Source organism: Urocampus carinirostris, chromosome 5, assembly GCF_059441175.1.
Source record: "Urocampus carinirostris isolate Australia breed hairy pipefish chromosome 5, RoL_Ucar_1.0, whole genome shotgun sequence".
Classification (NCBI taxonomy): Eukaryota; Metazoa; Chordata; class Actinopteri; order Syngnathiformes; family Syngnathidae; genus Urocampus; species Urocampus carinirostris.
Genome location: NC_142353.1, coordinates 11,091,919 through 11,115,393, shown reverse-complemented (window position 1 = coordinate 11,115,393; position 23,475 = coordinate 11,091,919). Strand labels below are relative to the sequence as shown.

Below are 23,475 nucleotides of genomic sequence, written 5' to 3'. Positions count from 1 at the left end.
CTGGAAAATGGCAAAAAAAACAGATGTAGACCTGAGATAAAAACAGTGTGACTAGTTTTCTAGTTCCTCCCTCTTCATGGTATCAGTAGTCACCTACTTTTATTTATTTATTTAATTGACAACCAGAGTCATCAATGGCATATAATGACTCAATGCCCATAAGGTGTATTGACTCTTTGCACTCACGTGACTTAACCATGTGACGACACCAGGGCTGTAAAATAAACCGAAATCTAATTGATATCGTTGGATGTCTCTGAAATGACTCATACCTACATTGAAGGCTTCTAGTCATTCCGATTGATTTGATATATCTATCGCCCTCTTTTGTTTTCATCTAAACTTAAGATTGTAAAGAGATATATGAGATGCCAAATCGGGCTTAGAACTTTGCCGGTTTGCACAGCCCACTGCGCAGCAAGAAATCACCATTGTGAAAAGGTGTGCTTATATTCTTCTGTTGTGGTTACTGATGTTTGTTTCAACTCAACTGCTGCAGACTATGCTCACTGCTAGCAGCTATTGTTAATGTTAGCTTCTCCTGCTTTTTTTACTTGCCTTGCATAGCTGCTCATGGAATTCAACGTCACCAAGTCCCATGATTCAGTCATCGTCCACTTTTTTCTACATTTTACTGATCTAGTCACTCACTTAATCCACTTGGCTGCAGGTTATAGCTCATAGGTTGCTGCTATATTTGTTATTCCTGCTTTGTCCTTCAAAGCCACACACCTTCCCTAGCTAAGCCCAGCATGTGATGTTCGCCGAGTCATATGATTCTCTGACTTTTTCCACTGTTTACTTCTTTAGGCACTTACGTTAGCCACTAGGCTGTAGGTTATAGCTTGCCGCTAGCTGCTATTTTAATTGTGAACTGATCTAGCTCCATCTTTCAGTGTTAATAGTCCTTCACAGCTGGTCATGCAAATGAATGTTGCAGAGTCTTGTGATTCAGGCATCTTACACTTTTTCCTTCTCTAGTCAGTCGTGTTACCCACTTGGTTCTAGGCTAAGACTATTTTCTAGCTACTATTGTTTTTGTTAGCCGCTTCTGCTTCAACCTTCAGTGTCAGTCACCTTCCACAGCTGCTTATGAAAGCCAACGCCGCTGAGTCTGTTACATTTTGAAGGTAATGGATCCATGTTGGGGAGGCAGGAACTGGAAACATGGGTTCTCAAAACAAGGACGGTATTTATTAACAAAACTAAAGTACCAAACAAACCTTTGAGCACAAAGCAACTCACAAAATCCTAAACCAGAAACAGAAAAGACTAATCCTGGAACTGGAAAATGCAAGGCGTAAAGTAACAAAGAAACCAGAAACAGAGACTAATCTGACATGGAGGTGAAAATCCAAATAAGAATGACAAAACAAAGTATGGTGTCTAAGCAGTCGTATACAACATCTTCACAACATTGTAAACATTTGCCCTGCTGTCCCTCCATTTTCCTCTCCAACGTTCGCTCTCTGGACAATAAACTAGACCATTTACAACTGGAACTAACATCGAACCGCGAGATGACGAACTGCTGCGCTATAATTCTGACGAAGACATGGTTAAACTTATCTATCCTGGCTGACGCTCAAGAAAACTGTGCGGGTCAGATGTATCGACATTTTGTTCTGAATACACGTGTACACGAATGACAATAAAGTATATCTGAATCTGAATCTGTTACCTCCCGTCTCGTTTACTGTAATGTACTTCTCTCCGGTCTCCTGAATTCTTGCATTAAGATTTTGGAGCTGGTACAAAATGCTCCAGCGAGGCTTTTAACAAAGACAAGAAAGTTTGATCACTGTACCCCGATTTTAGCTGAACTGCATTGGCTCCCTGTCAGCTTAGGATGTGATTTTAAGGTTCTGTTGGTATTACACAAAATCATGCATGGACTTGCTCCCTCATATCTTTTAGATTTAATTCCCCCCTATGTTCATGTTCAAATACATCGCTCTGAAAATGGTAGTTTACTAGTGATCCCAAGAGCCAAAAAGAGATCCGCACGTTCGAGAGCGTTCTCCATTCTGGCTCCGGTGCTGCAAAATGCTCTGCCCTCTGAGATTCGATCTGCAACCTCAGTAGAACTGTTTTAATCCAGGCTTAAAACACACTTATATTATATAGCTTATGAAAGACTTATTTTTCATGTTGATAATATCTGTGTATTGTTGGTAATGCTACATTCATTGTAACCTGGTAATCCTTTTTATTTTATTATTTATTGATATTATACTTTAATTGTTTTATATTTTATTTTTAATTTTATTGTTTGTTAATGTAAGATACATTGCAGCCTGGTCATCCTGAAAGGGGCATCACCTCATGTGCGGTCCCTTCTCAAAGTTTCTTCATTTTCCTCATGCTGAGGTTTTTGAGTTTTTTCTTGCCCTTATGTAGATTTTAGATCAGATGGTGTAATAATAGACTGTAGTTTGTAATAGTCTGTGATCTGTGCAGCCCTTTGAGACTCTTTGTGATAAAGGGCTATACAAATAAACATGTCTTGACTTGATATAGCAACTTCAGACAGAGCAATTACTTTGGACCATTGGAAAGTGTAAATTTAATGAGAGGTGGCTGTCCGACGAACGTTTTTTGCCATGGCTTTAAGCTGTGCCAGGTAATGTGTACGAAGAACGATGTATTGTGTGCAAGAAATATTTGTGTTTTTTTGTTGACTTTATCTGAAATTTGATTTTAAAAGGCATTCAAAAAAGTCTTAAAGTCTTGAATCCAACTCGCGTCAAACTGTAGGTACCCTGTTCCAATGCTGCTCATGCAAGCCAACTTTGCTGAGTTCTTTGATTGTATGTGCTGAAAAAAGTAGCTCTCGGCTTCATTAAGGTTGCTGACCCCAGGTTAGTCTTCAACTGCTAACCAGAGCGCCCTGTCGTCCACATTCTGGAATACTGATATGGTTACGTCACGCTTTTTCTTACTCCACTTTGAAGACTCAAGGCTTTTCCGGGACGTCGCGCCGCTGACTTCATCTCTCTAAGTCCTGAGATACGTTCATTGCACTTGACAGTTTGCCGAACCACAGCGAGTTGGACGCGCTCAGCTGACTTGTTTTGATTGTTGAGGAAGTTTTAAGCAGACTATTTTGGAAATTAAACTGAATTTGCGATACAAGAAAAAAAGACAACTCGTGATTCAGAGGTCCTTGATAGGTCAGATGTCCCATTTGCAAATCGTCTTCTTGTCTTGTTTTCCAAAATGAGGAACCGTGAACCTCAGCAGCAGCAAATTTTTGTTTTTTCACATTCTGTTTCCCGTTCCTGAGCAACTGCAGACACGAGGAATAAAACAAAACTCTTGGTTGCCTCTTTTGGCTTCTTAGGGCTGAGCTTCTCGTGGGGTTGCCATTGTTATGTTGGTTTCATTTCATTTTTCTAAATGTCCAGCAGTGACCCAAAGATCTTCAATGGCAAATCTCAAAATAATTTCTGATACAGGATTTTTTTTATACCACAATACAGAAAGGAATGCTGTCAAAGCATCCATCCATCCATCCATCCATCCATTTTCTGCACTGCTTAGCCTCAGTAGGGTCGCGGGAGTGCTGGAGCCCATCTCAGCTGTCTTCGGGCAGTGGGCGGGCACACTTTCAACTGGTTGCCAGCCAGTCGCAGGGCACACAGGGACAGACAATTCACTCGCTCATTTAAACCTAGGGACAATTTGGACCGGCCAATTAACCTGGAATGTATGTTTTTGGAATGTGGGAGGAAACCGGAATGGCCGGAGGAAACCCACGCAAGCGCAGGGAGAACATGCAAACTCCACACAGGAGGTTCGATCTCATGACCTCAGAGCTGTGCCGCACACGCGCTAACCACTGCGCTGCCATGCTGCCCCGCGGTCAAAACATGATAAAAATTATATTTTTAGTATATTAGAGATGCACTGAACTCTAATCCCCAATCCCTAATTTTAAGTTTAAGCACGACTCTGCTGCTTATGGAAGGCAAAACAGGAGCGCTACCAAGCTTTGACCCAAAAAACAATTTCTCGTTGTGTGTCCCTCTGCTTCCAAGGTTTTGTTAGCCACTAGCTGGACTTTGGCTCATGTCTTTCTTTATCAGGGATCTCCATCGTGGTGCCCACCAGCACCAGTGTGCCCCCTAAGGACAGTTGTGGTGCCCGCTAACCTGTTCTGCTAAGAGCTCACCAGTGTTGAGTCATTGTGATTTTGTTGTAAAATGTTTTTTTAGTGGTTGACTATTAAACCCTACTTCCAATAATGAACCTAATAACAAAATAGGAATAACATAAATAACAAAAAATGTTTTATTTTAGAAATGTCAAGTCAAGTCAAGATTATTTGAATCGCCTTTAATCACAAAGTGTCAAAGGGCTGCACAGACCACCATTACAACATCTAAATTACAGCATGCTAGTTAAATGTTCTCTGGTTGATAAATGGTAGCCCACAAATACTGTGGAACCTAGCTTTGGTGACATCCAGGGGACATATTTAAACCTGCAGGTCAGTGTGGCTTATTTTTCTCTTTTCTTGTGTTTCTCTTAGAATTCTCTCACAGGCTGGATCAAATCGTTTTTTGGGCCTGATCTGGACCACGGGCCATTTAATGACACCACTGCACTACACAATGCAACGACATCTAGTGGTCTAATATTAAACAATGTCCCCTTAACAAAACAAATAAAAAACAAATTCCAACCTGCCGTGTCCACAGAGCTTGAGTCATAAAACATTACCTTTTATTTTCCTTGGATGCATCCGCAGATGGTGCTGTCCACCAATCTCGTGCCACACACCAACGCGTACCGTCGACTCTTGGATTTATCAATGCATATCAAAGTCGGTGCCCTTTGTAATTACTAACAAAAAGTAGCTCTCAGCTTGAAAAAGGTTTGAGACCCCTGGTCTCCATGCTTAACACCACAGACCTTACCATCTACATTTAAACAGTTTTTATTCGTAAAGACGTAATTTGTGTCCAAGATTTTGTGTATTTGTGTCCGAAGTTATACATGAAATGAAATGATCTGCATTTATATAGCGCTTTTTAAGTCAGGACTTTCCAAAGCGCTTTACAGTGTGCTTCACATTTCCCAATAGCGGCCCTGCAGCCACGTAAGGCGCTAACCTGCTTATTAGGGGTGTTAGGGGTTCAGTGTCTTACCCAAGGACACTTCGACATGTAACACGGAGGAGCCGGGATTCGAACTGCGATCTCTTGGTGCCAAGACGAGCGCTCTACCTCCTGAGTCACTGAATAAATACTTGTTGATGTTGACTATTTTTTTGTCTAATCATTCCCAAGCAACATTCTTTCATTCCTAGAAGGGTATTACCTATTGTGCAGTCCTTGCTCAAGGTTACCTAATTTTCCTCATTTTTTTCCTTGCCCTCATGTAGGTTTTAGATCAGGGATGTTGTAATTGTGGTCCGTGCAACCCTTTGAGACTTTGTGATTAAAGACTATACTGTACTAAGAAATGTGACTGGACTCGTCCTTATTTAGGAGTTCTATTGCTTTCTAGGGCGAGCTCAGGTCTCGGCAAGCCGTCCAAGATGAACATGGTGAAGAGGATTATGGGGCGCCCCCGGCAGGAGGAGTGCAGCCCCCAGGACAACGCATTGGGCCTGATGCATTTGCGACGCCTGTTCTCAGAACTCTGCCATCCTCCACGACACATGACGCAAAAGGAGCAGGAGGAGAAGCTCTACATGATGCTGCCAGTCTTCAACCGGGTACATATACCCACTTTTTCTATCCATAAACCCTAACGAAACACTGTTTTTGCAGTATGGTATAGGAGATGGTAACCCCTAATAGACAATAAATAGTATGTTAATAATAATAACGATTTTCTTTCTCCTACTAATGACTGATAAAATCCCTCTTCGACCAATTACCAAAAACTTAACACTCAGCAAGAAGCTTTATGGTAGAGCATATAACAGTTTTCAATACATGTTAAATTCGGAAGATTATTGTTTTGAATCGCTGGTTAATCACAATAAAAGCAGCACATTGACGTAGTAAGAAATCGCAACTCTAAGACACTAACGTAGCTAGTTAGCCCTAGCTGACTTATTATATTGAGTGCCTTTGACGTAACTCGTACCTACTTAACATGAAATTGCTCGGAAATAAATACAAAAACGTTTGCTGGAAATCCTTGAATATTCGATGGCTGCCAGTGTTGCGCCTCGGCACAACATGAATCCCTTCGTTTGATTTGCAGATAAAATCGCCAGCTTCTGTCTTCATCAAAAGGAATAACTCTAAATCGGGCTTAGAACCTTGCCCATCGCCCAGGAATAAATCACCATGGTAAAAGGGGTGGTTATATTCTTCTGTTGTTGTAATTGGTATTTGTTTCAACTCAACTGCTAGGCTCTCATTCTGCCAGAGAAGGCAATGTGATGTCACATGAAAAGGTCAATAGAGTAGAATAAGCCTTTATAAGCATTGATAAAACAACACAGTGTACATTATTTACAACAAAATTAGATGTGGCACTCCAGCAAGCAATGTCCTTCAGACTGGATAGAGCTGCCGAGAATTTCTGGGCTGTGTTGATGACGCCCTGTAAGAGTTTACATTATTTGTGTATGTATACTTTTTTATGGTTATCTCAGGTTTTTAGTAATGCAGCACCCAGCAGCATGATTGAAAAATTCTCAGACCTGCTGCAGTTCACCACACAAGTTTCTCGTCTCATGGTGACTGAGATCCGCCGCCGGGCCTCCAACAAATCCACTGGTAAACCATTAACCCAATATGTAGACATCGATTGGTGACCAGACCCCAGATTGGTCACACCCCCTCTTTATGTGCCTGCAGAGGCAGCCAGCCGTGCCATCGTTCAGTTTCTGGAGGTCAATCAAAGTGAGGAGGCCAGTCGAGGTTGGATGCTCCTCACCACCATCAACCTTTTGGCGTCCTCTGGGCAGGTCAGTGCTCATATGCAAAGGAAAAATGACATTTGACTCACCTTTGTTTTGACGTGACTCGAACTGGTCAAATTAAGTAATGGGTGGATACAGGGGTGGGAGGAACCGGTGGATTCGAATTGAACTGATTTTAATACTACTCTTTGCAAGGATTGTAATGCCCTGAGAAGATATCCTTGCTTTGATTACCACCTAATTTTAAAGATAGTCCAGATTGTCGATTGGTTATAGTTGTATTCCTTTGCGAGGGAAGCAATTTGTGTAAATTTATCAGCGCAAGCTTAGTTTCTATAGTTCTAATGATTTTGTTTTTCATTTCATCATTACTGCAAGCCTTGGGACCCATACATATTAGATACAGTACTGTCGACCCCCGGGATACTACATAGGGCTGGGGATAGAAACCTATAATAATATTCTACGTGATTTGAGCTAGTTTAGTGCAGTGGCAGGTGGATTCAGTTAGGGGCAGAGAGGGCAGATTAAAATGAAAAAGGATTTTGAAACTTATACTCTTGAGGAATGCCAGAAGACTTTATGGCTTATTCTCAGTAATTCTTCCGAATATCAATTAGTTACAGCTAGATTCCTCATTAACATACATTTCTCTCAAATGGCCAGGCAATTTTTGCCCTTTTGACTTCTTTTTTAAAGCCAGTGTTCTCGTTTGCCCGCGTTCCTGCGTCCTAGACGCATCATTTTTGCTGGGGACGCATTGTGTCAAATCAACATGCGTCCCTGGGACGCAACTTTTTTGACACAAAATTGTCATTATTACCCGATACTTTTTTTAACAAAGATTTACCGCATTCAACTTTTCGTCAGGCAGATACGCCACTGTTGCTTTGATCTCGCGGTTCGAGTTTTTGTCTGCACGCCGATCTCGGAAAACAGGAAAATGTATTTATACGTTATGGCATTGGATGAGTAAAGGATCAAAATCGTTCTTGATAATTGCAAGGTTTGTTTCCATGGTTTCAGTTTTTCTTTTCTCCCTTTCGCCACACTACAAGCCTTGGATCGTAAACAAAATACATTTGGAAACACTATTGTACCAAAAATATAGTAGTCAAGTCAAGTCATTTTTATTTGTATAGCCCTAAATCACGAAGAGTCTCAAAGGGCTTCACAGATTATTACACTATATTACACAGACTATTTTTCAGCCGACAAGAAGAGTAGTTTATTCATATGCTATGGAGTAGAAGTGAGTTTTAAGTTTAGATTTAAACATTTCCACTGAGGTTGCAGATCAGATCTCAGGAGGAAGATCATTCCACAGCACCGGTGCCCGGATGGAGAACGCTCTCGAACCAGCAGAACACTTATTTGCTCTTGGGATCACCAGAAGACCGGCACTCTCAGATTGTAGGCTTCGGACCGGGACATAGGGGCGAATCAGATCTGAAAGATAAGATCGAGCAAGTCCATGTATGATTTTGTATAATACTAAGAGAACCTTGAAATCACATCTAAGGCTAACTGGGAGCCAATGCAGGTTAGCCAAAATCGGTGTTATGTGATCGTACTTTTTTGTCCTAGTTAAAAGCCTCGCTGCGGCATTTTGTACCAGCTGAAGAGACTTGATTCTAGACTTCGGGAGACTAGAGAGTAGTGCATTACAGTAATCGAGAGTAGAGTGGTTATCCCTGAATCCTGATTGCATGGATTCAAAAAGGTTATTCTCGGATATGAAATCATTCAGCTGCTTAGCCACTACTTTTTCAAGTACTTTAGAAAGGAAAGGTAGGTTTGACACAGGTCTATAATTACTTAAGATTTCTGGATCAAGGTTGGGTCGTTCCAGTGTGGGTTTAATAACGGCGGACTTAAAAGCTGCTGGAACTACACCTGAGGAGAGTGATATGTTTATAATATTTAGGACTGAAGGCCCAAGGACGCCAAAAAGACTTTTAATAAGTGAACCTGGGAACGGGTCGAACTGGCAAGTTGTCGGTTTGGCCGCATTCACCACCTGTTTGAGATCATCAAGTGACAGTTCACTAAAACCGGACAATTTCCCAGGACAGCCACCCTGTCGTGCATCTGTAGATTTCAGCCCTTTAATAAGTGTGGTATTAATAATTTCTTTAGCAATTTCTTCCTGTATGCATTGAATCTTCTTAGTAAAGAAGACCGTTAAGTCATGAGCAGAGTGCGTCGAACTATCTGCGATAGTCTGTTGCCTTGTAAGCGATGCTACAGTGTCAAAAAGGGCACAGTATTGTATTCTATCAGCACTCGAGATTTGAAATTGAATGAAGAAAAAATGGGACGCAGTTCAGCTAATAACATATCTGCATATGCCCTGTGTCAACCAATATAAGACCAGCATTTTATGTGACGTTGACCAATAGCAGGCAGGCAGGCATCTTAAAGATGTAACCTCATCTCGAACATATACATTTTTGGGCTAAGAATTATTTGATGTTGACATTGTGGAGTGGGGAAAACGCCATACAGAAACATATAAATCCACCCTGTAAAGTGAAACCATAGCAAGGCGGGTACGCCGTAACCTGGGGTCTTTTGTCAAGTTTTTTTTCCCCCATCTTTTTCACATTTTTCCTTTTCTTTCAGAAAACGGTGGACTGCATGACAACCATGTCTGTCCCGTCCACGCTCGTCAAGTGTCTCTACCTGTTCTTCGACCTCCCTCACATGGAGGAGGCCCCAATGGCCCCTCCCGCCCCTCCGGCCCCCAGCCAGTTGCCCCCCCAGGAAAAGACACCTGGCCCGGGGCAACACCCCATTGAATTGCCCTTGGCAGACCGAAGGGCACTGCTACAAAAAGTCTTTGTCCAGGTAAAAGATAGGAAAAATAGACGCTAATATGGTTACAAGGTCTGAATTAGGTTTTTAAAACTAATTTGAAATATAAAAATGAGTATCGTTTCCTATCGTTTAAATGTATAAAACCTGTGTTAAGGTATCACACATGAGCCCTGCCTTAATATCAGGGGTTTAAAAAGAGGGAAGAATTTCAATTGTCTTTTAAAACTAAAGGTGGTGATTCAAATTAGATTTTGTTTTTCAATCAAGGCTTAATGTTTTTAACTTGGTTGTAAATTAAACAGTAAACTTTCAAATTAAGTTGAATTTGAATTTCAAGACAAGATTAGTTTGAAGCCGTTGTTTCGGTTTTGAGCAAAGTTGTTTTTCTATTAAGGTTTAAGGTTATGTGTTTCCAGTAAGCAAAGAAAACGTAATTTTGGTCCTAGACTTAGAGGTAATTGTATAGGTTTGACTTTAGGATTCAAATTTAAGGTTTTGCTTAAAGGTTTTAAATCCTATTGTAGCTTGAAACAAGTTTAAAGTAAAGTTTCAGGTTTAAATTTGTATTTTTCAGGTTCTGATCTTTCAAAATAGGGTTTCAAGGCACTTTTAGTACCTTAACCAGGTTTTAGGCTTTGGATTTGAGTTTGAAGCTAAAGTTAAGCTTTCAAGTCCAGTTAGGAAGGAGTAAGTCCAGGCTTTGAGGCTGGATTGAAATTTTTAGGTAAAGGCTTCCAAATAGGATTCTAAGACCATATCTAGGATCCAACACTGGTTCAGATTTTAAATTTGGAATCCACGATAAATGATTCAAAAAGTGATCTGATTTCAAAACAGTGTTTCAAGCTAAAGTTAATGGTGGAGTGCGTCTTTTGAAAACTTAAGGCCTCAATCATGACTTTGTGGCAGGAGATGGCGGCAGAGTAACACATAATTTGAGTGCATTTCTAGGGCTCGCTCGAATAGTCTCTTCTTTTTGGGGGTTTGTTCCGCCACAAACAGACCTGATAAAACTAAGATAAAAGCAGATAGGCACAATAAAATTTCCTCAGTTTGGCAGTGTTAACAAATACTTCAGAGCGAAGATATTCAACTTTTTAAGGACACCAAACTACGCACCCCACCTTTAAAGTTTCTGATCTAGTTTAAAGTAAAAATTATATAGGTTTGAGGTTTAATTGTGATTTAGAGGCGAGGGCTTCAAAATAGGGTTCTAAGATCGGATCTAATATATGCTAGGCTTTGAATTTGGATTTTGCCTAACGATTAAGGATTCTAAAAGATATGGTTTCAAAATAGTGTTTCAAGGCATCATTAGTACCCAGACAAGGTTTTAGGGTTTTAGAATTGTGTTTAAAGCTAAAAGTTTGGAGTAAAAGTTGGGGGTTTTAGGTGTAAGGCCCTCAAAATAAGGTTTTAATACTGGTTTGTGTTTCAAATTTGTTTTTTTACCAAATGATTATAGTTTCAAAAAGAAATATGGTTTTATCATAGTCATTCGAGGCACTGTTGGTACGTCAAACGGGTTCAAGGGATTTAGGTTTGAAGCTAAAGGTTTCAAATCCAGTTTGGGGTAAAGGGTGTGGGCTTTACAAATGAGTACTTCAAAATAGGGTTTGAAGACAGTTTTAAGCTTCAAAATTAGATTTAACCTAATGATTTGGGTTTTAAATGATGGTTTAAAGGCAGCGTTGGCATCTTCTGAGTGTCTGTATTTTGTCTTTTCAGATCCTGATGAAGTTGTGCAAGTTTGTGTCGCCGGCCGAGGAGCTGGCCCAGAAGGACGACCTGCACCTCCTGTTTAGTGCCATTACGTCTTGGTGCCCGCCTCACAACCTTCTTTGGCGCAGCAGCGCCGGGGATGTGCTCACCACCATCTCCAGGCACGGACTCAGCGTCAACGTGGTCAAGTACATACATGGTAGGGCCGGCGCCATACCCTGCCTAGTCGGGTCTGAGGGGTTTAGCTTGATTCTGGGACTTTTGCTAACCAGTGTCCTCTTGTGCCCACAGAGAAGAAATGCCTATTGACATGCGTGCAAAACATGCAGCAATCAGACGACCTTTCGCCTCTGGAGATTGTGGAGATGTTCGCCGGACTTTCCTGCTTCCTCAAGGACTCCAGCGATGTTTCGCAGACGCTGCTGGACGACTTTCGCATGTGCCAGGGATACAATTTCTTGTGCAACCTCGTGCTCAGGTGGGGCACCGAATGTTCTTGTTTTATTTAAGGCATATCATTTTAATGGGTAATATAATCGCGTTGTACATGTCCAGGCTGGAACAGGCCAAGGAAGACGAATCAAGGGATGCTCTAAAGGATCTGGTCAACCTGGTGACATGTCTGACCACCTACGGTGTGACTGAGCTCAAACCTGCCGGCCTAACCACCGGAGCGCCCTTCTTGCTGCCGGGATTCGTCCTCCCGCAGCCTTCTGGAAAAGGTGACTCTTCTGCAATAAGGGTTTCAAGACCTGGTTGTGGATGTTTGAATGACATTTTTTAAACAAGGTCAAGGTTACAAACAAGTGGGTTGGCAAAATATGGCAGCAGGTAACCTATAAACCAGCAGGGGCAGTTTTGAGTAAATTGACTTGTTCCACAATCTACCGTTTCAAACATGAATAAACAATCCTTGGGGATTTTTATAGCTTTAATTTTGAAAATCGTTATGATTGAAAAGAATTATTCTTTACTGATATCAGGAAGCGAATTTGCCTCTAGGTGTTGCTTGTGCTCCACCATAAGCCTTTTTTTTCTCTGAAGGATGCTAGAATTTCCTACACTGATAAAAAAAAATATGTTATTACTTTGAGTTCTGATATGAATTACTAATCCCAAGAAAATTGATTCAATGAACCAGGCAAATTGAAATTGAAAATAATTTATTAACACAGAGAATTATAGAAGTTTTCAACCGCTGAAAGTTACTCGCACAAAATAAAGTTTCCCGCCATAATACAAGGGAGATTCTCCTTGTACAAAAAAAACCTACGCATTCCAAGAAGAAGCGAACATGGTGTTAAATCTGAAACTGTCCTCTTACTTGTAGCAGAGAGATTTGGTCTCGTGCTCTGTGTGGTCACAACGAATGGCACATGTGCTGATCTCAAGGCCGCAGTGCAGACCTGCACAGCCGCGTCAAGTGGTTGACTTGCGCTGAGGCAGGGAGGAGAAAAAGGAATCGCTATTGCTTAGCCAATTCTTTTTATATGGACTAGTGACACTCGACCAGATCATGCCTATGTGGGCCTGGTCTTAGATATCTGATACCCGCAGTATCGGGTGACGGTGTTTGAAGTTGCTAAACTTGTTAAAAACCCAAAAAAGTGAGAAATTCGCGTAACATTCTGTACGTGAGAATCCCCCTCCAATAAAGTAATTACGTACAGTGAGAACATTTTTTTATCAATACATTGCCTTAAATTGTTTTAATATACATTTAAACCGTCATGTTAACAGATGTTATTATGGTACATAGTGAATCGGTACGTCCAGGAACAGTCCAAAAGGGGAAACAGTGAGTTATTTGAAACAAATATGTGGAAGTCATTTTTGTGCTGGGCTTATTTGCTCTACAATCCCAAAAATAATGAAGATGCAAAAAAAAGGAGAGATTTAACTCATAAAAAAAGACGGACGGACTGTATAAAATCATTACTGTAAAAAAAAAAAAAAATCGTTACTGTAAAAAGCTTCTGTTTGGTTCTCGGTTTTGACATTTCTCTCCTTGTGTCCCTCAGGCCAGACGGTGCGCAACATCCAGGCCTTTTCGGTGTTGCAGAACGCTTTCCTGCAGGCCAAGAGCGGACGTCTGGCTTGCATGCTTCTGGACGCAGTGGGCAGCATCTACGCTGCCGACCCGGCCAATTACTTCATCCTGGAGTCGCAGCACACGCTGTCGCAGTTGGCGGAGAGGGTGGCCCGACTGTCTGAAGAAGCTCAGGTCAAGTACTTCCAGCTTCTGGAGTTTGTGGTCTTTAGCCTCAACTACGTGCCCTGCAAGGAACTGTTCAGCGTCAGTGTGCTGCTCAAGGCCAGCGCTTCGCACGCTTGCAGCGTGACCGCCGTGCGGTCACTCCTGAAGATGGCACGCCACGACCCCGTCTTTGCCGACGTCCTGAGGGAGGTCGGCCTGCTGGAGGTGCTGGTCAATTTGCTTCACAAGTACGCCGCTCTCCTTAAAGAGCCTGGCGCACAGCAGCAGCAGCTCAACGATCAGGGTGAGAACTACTTTTTCATGACTAATATCATTGGAATCAAATTATTCTTTATGGTGATCTAGGTCTGCAACCAGTATTGGGCAGAAATATTGTTCCACACCGGCATAACGAATGATTTTTTTTGCCGTTACAACGCTGGTATCGCCACTGTCAGTCAAAAGTCTTGTGTTACTTGGTCTAGTACAACACGGCAGCCGTCTACAATAACACAAAACAATGTGGTGCATGCATGATGACGTCAGACAATAGAGAATGTCCTACAGTAATATCACGAGTAACAGCGCTATTAAATTCTCAATACTTCACATCTAATTTTGGGAAACTTGTGTAGAATTCTTTCTCAGTGCTTCCTGCGTCTTTAAACACTAATTGTTCCAAAACTGCTGCTCTCTCCTCATGAGAGCAGTCTTGTCAGCTATTATGGATGAAGAGAGGGATAGAGAGAGGGGAGAGAGGGAGAGGGACTGGATTGACACTTGAGATTTTCTTACCGTTAACATTTGTAGTGAACAAAACATTTGAAGTGCAGTTGCTCAGCAAAAAAAAAGCAATCATATTAAACAATCAACCAATTAACCAAAAGAGTGTGACAAGACAAAAAAATAGCACTTTTTTATTTCTTATTGTTTGAGACCCTGGCGGGGATCAGTGAGATCCTTGTTCCCTGCCAGATTTTTATATGGTATGCGTAACAATGGAATTTCCTCAGGAGTCTGAAATAAAAACAGAACGGACACACTTAACGTAAAATATATGTGACCATCTCCAGGTGGGCTAATATTCATGTGAATTTTTCATCAGGAATTTCTGATTTGCAGAATTGTAGTCAATTCGGACTCGATGAGAAGTGGAATAACCTCAAAACGTACGATTTTTTTGTTTTCCACGATTAGCCGAGTGCAAGAACAACACGGTAGCCGAAGAGCAGAAGCAGCTGGCCTGGCTGGTCATGGAGACGCTGACCGTGCTCCTGCAGGGCTCGCACACCATGAACACCAACGCAGGTAATCGGGTGAGGCTAACTGTGAGCATGAATTCGATTCTAACGATTCTTTCTTGGATACGTAGCATTGTTCAGGGAGTTTGGGGGCGCACGGTGCGTGCACAACATTGTGAAATATCGGCAGTGTCGGGAGCACGCTTTGCTCATCATCCAGCAACTGGTGCTGTCGCCCAGCGGCGATGACGACATGGGGACATTGTTGGGACTCATGCACTCGGCACCGTCTACTGAACTGCAGCTCAAAACAGACATACTTAGGGTGAGCTAACTTTTAACCCTCCAGCCTTAGGCTTAAAACCCTACTTTGAAACCGTACTTTAAGAATTGAGACTATAGACCTGAAAATTGGGTGTTTGAAAACATACTTTTCAACGCTAAACCCGGCATGAAAGCCTACTTCGGACTTTGAATCTCTGATTCAGGGTTATAACTTAATTTTGAAAATCTACCCCATACTTGAAACCCGTACTTTGGAAATTTCTCCCCCAAGCTTTAGTCAAGGTTATTAATCAATTTTGACTCTGCACCCCAGGCTTGAAACCTGACTTTGCAACCCCAACTGAGGGTTTTCATACCACCCTAAACTTTATAATCCAAGTTTGAAACCCCAGTCCGTCCCTAGAAGACAAGTTCAAAACTTAAGATGTCTATAACCTACTTTGGAACCCTTCTTTGAAACCCTGATTTAGAGTGACAACAGTTTTTGACACTCTAACCTAGGCTTTAAACCCACATTTTAAACCCCAGTTAAGGCTTGAAAGACAGGTTTAAAAACCCTCAATTTTGTTTGGAACAATACTTTTTAACACTATCTTCTGCTGGAAACCATGATTTGAAACCTGAACACAACAATAATAACCCTTAACCTAAACCTACTTTTAAACCAAGGGTAAGGCTCAAAACCCTACTTTAAAACTCTATACTGTAAATCACTTTTACCCATAAGCTTGAAATTTTACTTCAGGTGAAATACCGTAACACTGTCCTGAATACCCTAATGTTACAGCCCTAATTCAGCCTTAAAAAGATGACATTAGTTTTAAAGCAGATTATGATACGTAATTCCATTTTCTTTTTAAAGCGAACAAAAAAATACCTAAATCTGGCTTAAAAACCCTAAAACAGTCTTGAAACCCTAACCCAGGCTTAGCTTACTTGAACGCCTTAACTCTTAATTAATACGGTAATTTATTTGGGGCGTTTTAGGCCCTCCTTTTGGTGCTACGCGAGAGCCACCGAACAAGAACGGTTTTCCGCAAAGTGGGTGGCTTCGTGTACGTGACGTCGCTGCTGGTGGCCATGGAACGCTCGCTGAGTGGGCCTTCAGCACCGCGCCTTTCCCGGAATCAACAGAACCACCAGAATCAGAACCAGAACCTCAACCAGAACCAAGTCTTCGAGCTGCTGCACACAGTCTTCAGCACGCTGACTGCCGCCATGCGATACGAGCCGGCTAACTCGCACTTTTTCCGCACCGAGATCCAGTACGAGAAGCTGGCCGACGCCGTCAGGTACTTTACACTCAGGAAAATATATATTTTTTCCTATTACATTTTTTCAAAGTTTTAACCCGAGCTGTAAAGCTGCTCAAATTGACTATAACCTGAGCAAGTTCAAGCTGTAACTTGAGTTAGCTCAAGCTCAAGCTTTATGCTGCTTCGAACTTACTTGGGTCATGGACCTGCCATTTGTCAGTTAAGATGGCTTAAATTAACTGAGTGTAAAGCTTTAACTTCAGTTAACTCAAGCTGTAAGGCTACTTTGACCCGACTTGGGTCATTGACCTGCCATTGGTGAAATTAAGTGGCTATAAATTAACTTTAGAGCTTCAAGCTTTATTGTAAGCTAAGTTAAAGCTTTAAGGTTAGTTAAGTTAAGATTCATTGGGTCATTGACCTGCCATTGGTGAATTTAAATGGATTTGAAATAACTTCTGGCAAATATTTAACTTGAATTACGTTAAAGACTTAACTTAAACTTAGAGCTAAGTTCAATCTATAACTTTTGTTAACTCAAGCTCAAACTATATAGCTGCTTCAACTTAACTTGGGTAATTTACACGTCATATGAAAGTTTAAGTAGCTTCAAATTAACTTTAGAATTAAAGCTTTAACTTGAGTTAATTTAGGCTTTAAAGCTGCTTCGACCTGACTTGGGTAATGGACCTGCCATTTGTGAATTTAAGTAGCTTTAAATTAACTTCAGGTGAATGTTAAACTTGAAGTAAGTTAAAGCTTTAACATAACCTAAGTTAAAGCATTAATTTGAGTAAAGTTAAGATTCAAGATTATTTCGGTTCATTGACCTGCCAGTGGTGAATTTAAGTTGCTTTGAATTAACTTCAGGCAAACGTTTTACTATAAGTTAAAACTTTAACTTAAGGATAGTTAACTCAAGCTCAAACTGTAAGGTTGTTTCAACTTGACTTAGTTGGCTTTAAATTATCTGCAAGTAAAGCTAAGTTCAAGTTTAACGTGAGTTAACTTGAGCTTCAAATTGTCTTGGTGTATTCACCTGCCCATGGCAATCAAAAGCTTTTAAAGATTATTTGGGTTAAGTTCGGTTAAAGCTTAATTGTTTGTTAACTTGAGCTCAAACTTTAAAGCGCCTTTGACCTGAGTTGGGCTTTTGACCTGCCAATAGCGAGTTAAAGCTTTAGCTTGAGTAATTTTAAGACACTTTTAAGCTTAAACTTGTCATTGGCAAATTTAATTTTGAAAAAACAACTGTTCTGTTGTATTAAAACTTAACTTGAGTTAACTCCGACACTTTACAGCTTTGAGTCTATAGCAGTAGTTTTTTGAAAGTTTGAAATGCCAATGGCAAGTTAAAGCCTTAAAAATACCACATAGTCAAAAAAAACCTTGGGGCTCTAGCATTAAAGCTTTAATTTGAGTTAACATGGAGATGCTTTAAAGCTTTAACTATATTTTTGAGTTTGTTTAATAGATGTAAGAAATAGCTTCTAACCTTTTTGAGTTTTGGTGAAAAAATCTTAACGTCCCCTCCACCCGACCAGACTGCTGGGCTGCTTCTCAGACACCAAGAAGTTGGGCCCCACTTCAGTCTTCCCGTCCAATTCTGAGCCCTTCCAGAGGCTCCTGGAAGAGGAAGGGGCCCCCGGGGGGGACAACGTGTGCCCTACCCTCCGGCACTGCGCCAAGCTCTTCATCTACCTGTACAAGATGGCCACTGACTCCTTTGACAGGTATGCCCAGTCATCGTCTCTCTGTCTTGGTCTGCTTTACACCACTAACATCTTTTCTTCTTCTTCTAACCCATCTCAACGCCGTACGTTTGCCTGTTTAGTCGCGCCGAGCAGGTTCCTCCATGCCTGACTCACGAAACAACGCTGCCCTCACCCTGGGGCACGCCCGCTCTTGCCCGCAAGAGGTAGCCGCTTTGCTAACTTGCTTGTTTCCTGCCCTTTTTTTCACCCTTTTTCGCCTTATGCACTGTCAACAATTCAGACCGACTCAAACGGATGCTCAAGGGCTTGGAGCACATGTAAATAAAATCGCAGTTATGCATGATAATTGTTTCTTAAGTTTATACTGCACAATTTGGCAAATTAATTTTAGATCTATTTCTGCCTAGATGGGCTAATCAGTTGTTAAAGCCAATGTCAATTTGATCATTGTGTTTAAAAATACAACCGTCAAGTCAAATGTTGCCTACTAAGGGGCCGGTCACACAGACATTTGCGGCTGAATCACGGCTAAAATTTTGCGTTTTTTTTTTGCCCGTGGTTGCCCGGGATGGAAAATGCGCAAATTTGGCCAACCCGCCGTTCATCTGTGGTATGGCCGGATTAGGTGTTGTTGGTCTATCTTCTTTAATCACTATCTATTATCGATCATTTCATAATACGCTACAAAGCTTAGGAGCCGGGATTCTTACTCTCGGCCAAAAGGCCAAGTTAAGGTCCTGGCTTCAAAGCCTTGTTGCGACCATTGCGAATGCACCGAAAGATTTATTCGAAATGAAGAGAAACTACGCTGACGGGGATCCATGTTCACCCCCTTGACGTCACGAGCACAACTGATGCTCGGCATTCGCGCGGTTTATACGCGGAGAAAGGCGTTTGACTGTCACACGCGTAACACGCTAATTTCACGTAATAACACCGCGATACAGGCGCAAAACATGCTATTATCATGCTCCACCCACGATTACCCGCTGAAATTTCCCGTCCTGCCCATGTGTAAGCACGCCCTGGCCGCGGCCAGAGCACGTCGTTTGCGCGTCATTTCCGCGTCATTTCCTCGTGTTGACCGCGTGTGCGGCACGCGGTTGAACACGTGCTCAAACTTTTGAGCAGCTCAAAAGTTTTGAACGCGGCCAACCACGTGAAAATTTCCGACCGCGAGTAAAGCACTGCTCTATCTCGTCTATATGGCGGTCTCTAAACGTCCAACAGCGCTCAACGGCATCTGCTTCACGGCCAGAAATTTCTGGCCGTGGTTCAGCCTCAGTACGCTCGTGAAAGGCTGTGTGCCCGCGCTCTGAAAATTTGAGCAGTGGCAAATAATTTCCCGCTGCCACCTGCGCGCGAATTTTCGACTGCCTGTTAAGCACCGCTGTATCTCGTCTGAATGGCGATCTTAGTGCGTCCAATGGCGTCCGCCTCAAAGGCAGAAATTTCTGGCCGTGATTCAGCCGCAAATGTCTGTGTGACCGGCCCCTAAAGCTATTCATAGGTTTCTGTAAGACCGTGTTTGTACGGGTGCTTGAAATCCTTGCAAATGCTTGAATTTTAATGTTGTGTTTTCAAAGTTTGAAGAGTGCTTGAGTTTTCGGTAAAGTGTTTTAAATTCTTGAAATTCTTGCAATTTTTCTTAGGTTAAGTGTTGGGCTACGGTTAGGAGCTAGGGTTTGGAGTTCAAATAAGGGTTTTAAACCTGTTTTATTGGTTTAAAATAGGGTTGAAGCTGTCGTTAGAAACTTAGGATATTAGGGTATTCTGAAATAGGGTTGGGGATAGTGTTTACAGCTTGAGTTAAGTGTCGATTTAGGGTTAGGAACTCGTGTTTGAGTTCCATGTTAGGGTTCTAAACTGAAGGTAGGATTCCAGAATAGGTTTAGAGCTAGGGTTACAATTTGAAACAGTGTTAGTGCTAGTAACAAGGGGTTGAGATCCATGTTAGGGTTCTAAACTGAATTTAGGGTTCTAAAACCGGGTTTAGAGCTAGGGTTACAATTTGAAACAGGGTTAGGGCTAGGGTTACAGCCAGGGTTGCTTTATTAGCTTTGAAAGTCCAAATAAAAGGTCTTATATTTGGCCATGAATAAGGTGTACGAACCCTGTACAAGATCATCAGACATAATAAAAAAGGAATCAACAACAAAGAAGTGAAGTTACGTCAACACATTTTTTGTAAATCGTTTTCATATCAGACCTAACCACTCTTCTGCCTGGATTGGCTGATCAGACATTGACGATGATCTGAGTGTTAAAAAAAAAACAGTTAAGTCAAAACGATACCTTTTGTTTTCAATGTCAACAGTTAGGTCATACCTAACTCACTTGCTGCTTGAATGAGATGTCATCCAAGAACCATGCTATTCTTTTCAGACCCGACTAATTTGATGTCTAAGGGGCCGGTCACACAGACATTTGCGGCTGAATCACGGCCAGAAATTTCTGCCTTTGAGGCGGACGCTATTGGACGCATTGAGATCGCCATTCAGACGAGATGCAGCAGTGCTTAACACGAGGTCGGAAATTCGCGTGCGGGTGGCAGCGCGAAAAAGTTTTGCGCTGCTCAAATTTTCAGAGCGCGGGTACACAGCCTTTCACGAACGTATCGAGGCTGAACCACGGCCAGAAATTTCTGGCCGTGAAGCAGCTGCTGTTGGGCGCTGTTGGACGTTTTGAGACCGCCATATAGACGAGATACAGCAGTGCTTTACTCGCGGTCGGAAATTCACACGCGGTTGGCCGCGCGAAAAAGTTTTGAGCTGCTCAAAAGTTTGAGCACGTGTTAAACCGCGTGCCGCACACGTGGTCAACACGAGGTAATGACGCGGAAATGACGCGGAACGACGTGCTCTGGCCGCGGCCAGGGCGTGGTTACACATGGGTAGGACGGGAAATTTCAGCGGGTAATCGTGGGTGGAGCATGGTAATAGCATGTTTTGCGCCTGTATCGCGGTGTTATTACATGAAATTAGCGTGTTACGCGTGTGACGGTCAAACGCCTTTCTCCGCGTATAAACAGCGCGAATGCCGAGCACACGTCAGTTGTGCTCGAGACGTCAAGGGGGTGAACATGGATCCCCGTCAGCGTAGTGACCTCGTCTTAATCCATTTTTATTTCTTGACATTTCTTTTCAAGATAATAAAATAAAAATGATGCCATAGCTTGAAATCTTGATCTTCACGGGACTGTGTCTTGTGCGGTTATGATTTCTCCAGCCCAGTGCCGAGATTTGCATCCCCTCGCTACTACAACCACTTTTACCTCGTTTTATCTCAATTTTAGGGAATGTAATGGCGAACATATAACCAAAACCACTTCGTCTTGCATTTGTGAACGCGCATTCTGCTGCGCTTCCAACGAAAGCGATCGTATTCTATATAAAACGCTTATTAAAACTGTAAAGCGAGCTAATTATAACAATTGGGAGATCCTAGTCTATATAACGCGTTTATTTAAACAATAAAGTGCGATCGTATTCTACAAAATGCGTTTGTTAACGCGGATGAAAAAGTCACCAACGTCAATGCACGCTTACAACAAAAGCGATTGCAGCACAATGCGCGTTCACGCGAGGGGGTGGGGGGGTGGTTGTGTTGCGTAGGAGTCGGATTTGGGCACAACACCGGCTCGGGAGCTTTTATACCCGTGGTCCACAAGAGAAAATGACGCAGAAATGACGCGATGAGGAAGCGGAACAGTCGCCGGCGTCTGTTTTGCGGGCATACCACCGATGAACAGCGGGTTGGCCAATTTTGCGCATTTTCCATCCCGGGCAACCACGGGCAAAAAAAAAAAACGCAAAATTATAGCCGTGATTCAGCCACAAACGACTGTGTGACCGGCCCCTAAGGAAGTTTTTCAGAGCATTTCAGGTTTCAGACGGCTTAAAACTAAGATCAAATAAATAAATAAAATTAGCAACTTCAATATGTCTTGTAAATTTCAGACCTGACTTATTTGCTCCCTAAATAGGCTGTGATAACAATACATAGCCGATGTCAAAAGATAATAGTGGCACATTAAACAAAGACATAAACATTTTTGACCCGACTCGTCTTCACGACAATGTCCCTTGTTTCCAGGCACGGCTACCATTCCTCAACGGGTACACCGGCACCCGTCAAGCTCTTAACTGAGCTAAAACTGCACGCTAACAACCCCGTCTATTCGGCCCCACCCTCCTCGTCTTCGGGGGGCGATATGGTGGTCATCCACCCAGGTGCTGTACTGGCCATGGTGGACTTGCTGCCTTCAGTGTCCTCTGAAAGCCAGCCTGAGGTGAGGGCATGGTATTTTTGGGGTCAACGCCAAACAGGCTGTCACTTAGCTTGAAAGCCACATCAACAGCAAAAGAGTATTTTGGAATGACTCCAATGTAGGTTTGTTGATTTTTTGTGTGTATTTTTGCCACTCCCACTTGATTATTTTACACTACACCTATCTAATTTGCTGTCAAACACACTTTAGAAGCAAAATTAACAGCAAAAAGTACTTTTTGAATGACTCTTTTCAAGGAAGGTTAGTTAAAAATCTTGGTAAATATTGTCACTCAAACAGGATTAGTTTGCACCATGCTTGCTTACAGGCTATGAAATATCTAAAACTGAAGTTTTTGGGAGTGATTAACTAAAGCATACCGTACTTGATTCCTGCATAGATGGGTTGTCATATGCTAATGCTTTACATCAGTGTCATTCTTACTATTGGGTGCCATATCAGCATGGAAACCTTCATTTAAAAATGTTCAAAACTTAAAAGAAATGTATTGGTCCATTTCAGGATATAATTCTGTAACATTTTTTTCATCAATCACTCAACACATGACATAGACCAAATGTGTCTCATGTTACCCTGCATAGCAGCAACAGGGGGGACAATAATAGGGGGGGGCGTTTTATGCTTAATTTAGGCATTACGACTAATGCGATGAAAAAGTCGCTAGTAAACAATGATTACTGTCGAAGATTTGTAACCATACAATCAAAATGACAAAAAATGATTGCTTGCCACTATAAATAAGCGTAATGGGGATGACGAGTTATGCTTTTCCTTTTAAACCATCATAAAACATTTCAAAAAGGTAGAATAAAGAGTGGTACTTCCTCTTCTCCTTGAATGTTTTTCCTCCAAAAATATTGTTACATCAGAGAGTCATGTGACTAAAATGATAGCCAGCAGATGTTTTCCATAGAACTCTTGTCAGAGTTAGCACTGGGACACAAAAATTTTAGAGATTTTAACCATTAAAATGCACTAATAACTGAAATTTACATCGGGTGAGGAATATCATCATTAAGGCAATACAGAAATGATAAGAAAACATGTATTTATTAGATT

At 41.9% G+C, this 23,475-nt stretch overlaps 1 protein-coding gene across 4 annotated transcripts in view; it reads left to right on the top strand.

Annotated features, from left to right (window-relative positions):
- The window catches only part of wdfy3 (WD repeat and FYVE domain containing 3), a 108,862-nt gene that overhangs the window by 8,680 nt on the left and 76,707 nt on the right, over window positions 1-23,475 (top strand). For 3 of the 4 annotated variants that reach the window (XM_088335684.1, XM_088335682.1, XM_088335681.1), the window contains exons 2-15: window positions 5,515-5,725; window positions 6,620-6,743; window positions 6,825-6,934; window positions 9,515-9,739; window positions 11,438-11,630; window positions 11,723-11,909; window positions 11,987-12,153; window positions 13,453-13,932; window positions 14,826-14,936; window positions 15,001-15,194; window positions 16,142-16,446; window positions 17,955-18,143; window positions 18,245-18,328; window positions 22,221-22,416. In XM_088335684.1, coding sequence (XP_088191810.1) covers window positions 5,546-5,725; window positions 6,620-6,743; window positions 6,825-6,934; window positions 9,515-9,739; window positions 11,438-11,630; window positions 11,723-11,909; window positions 11,987-12,153; window positions 13,453-13,932; window positions 14,826-14,936; window positions 15,001-15,194; window positions 16,142-16,446; window positions 17,955-18,143; window positions 18,245-18,328; window positions 22,221-22,416 — 2,745 coding nt within the window. In that variant the 5' untranslated portion in view covers window positions 5,515-5,545. The remainder of the gene's footprint in view (window positions 1-5,514; window positions 5,726-6,619; window positions 6,744-6,824; window positions 6,935-9,514; window positions 9,740-11,437; window positions 11,631-11,722; window positions 11,910-11,986; window positions 12,154-13,452; window positions 13,933-14,825; window positions 14,937-15,000; window positions 15,195-16,141; window positions 16,447-17,954; window positions 18,144-18,244; window positions 18,329-22,220; window positions 22,417-23,475) is intronic. The other variant, XM_088335683.1, reaches the window with a different exon arrangement.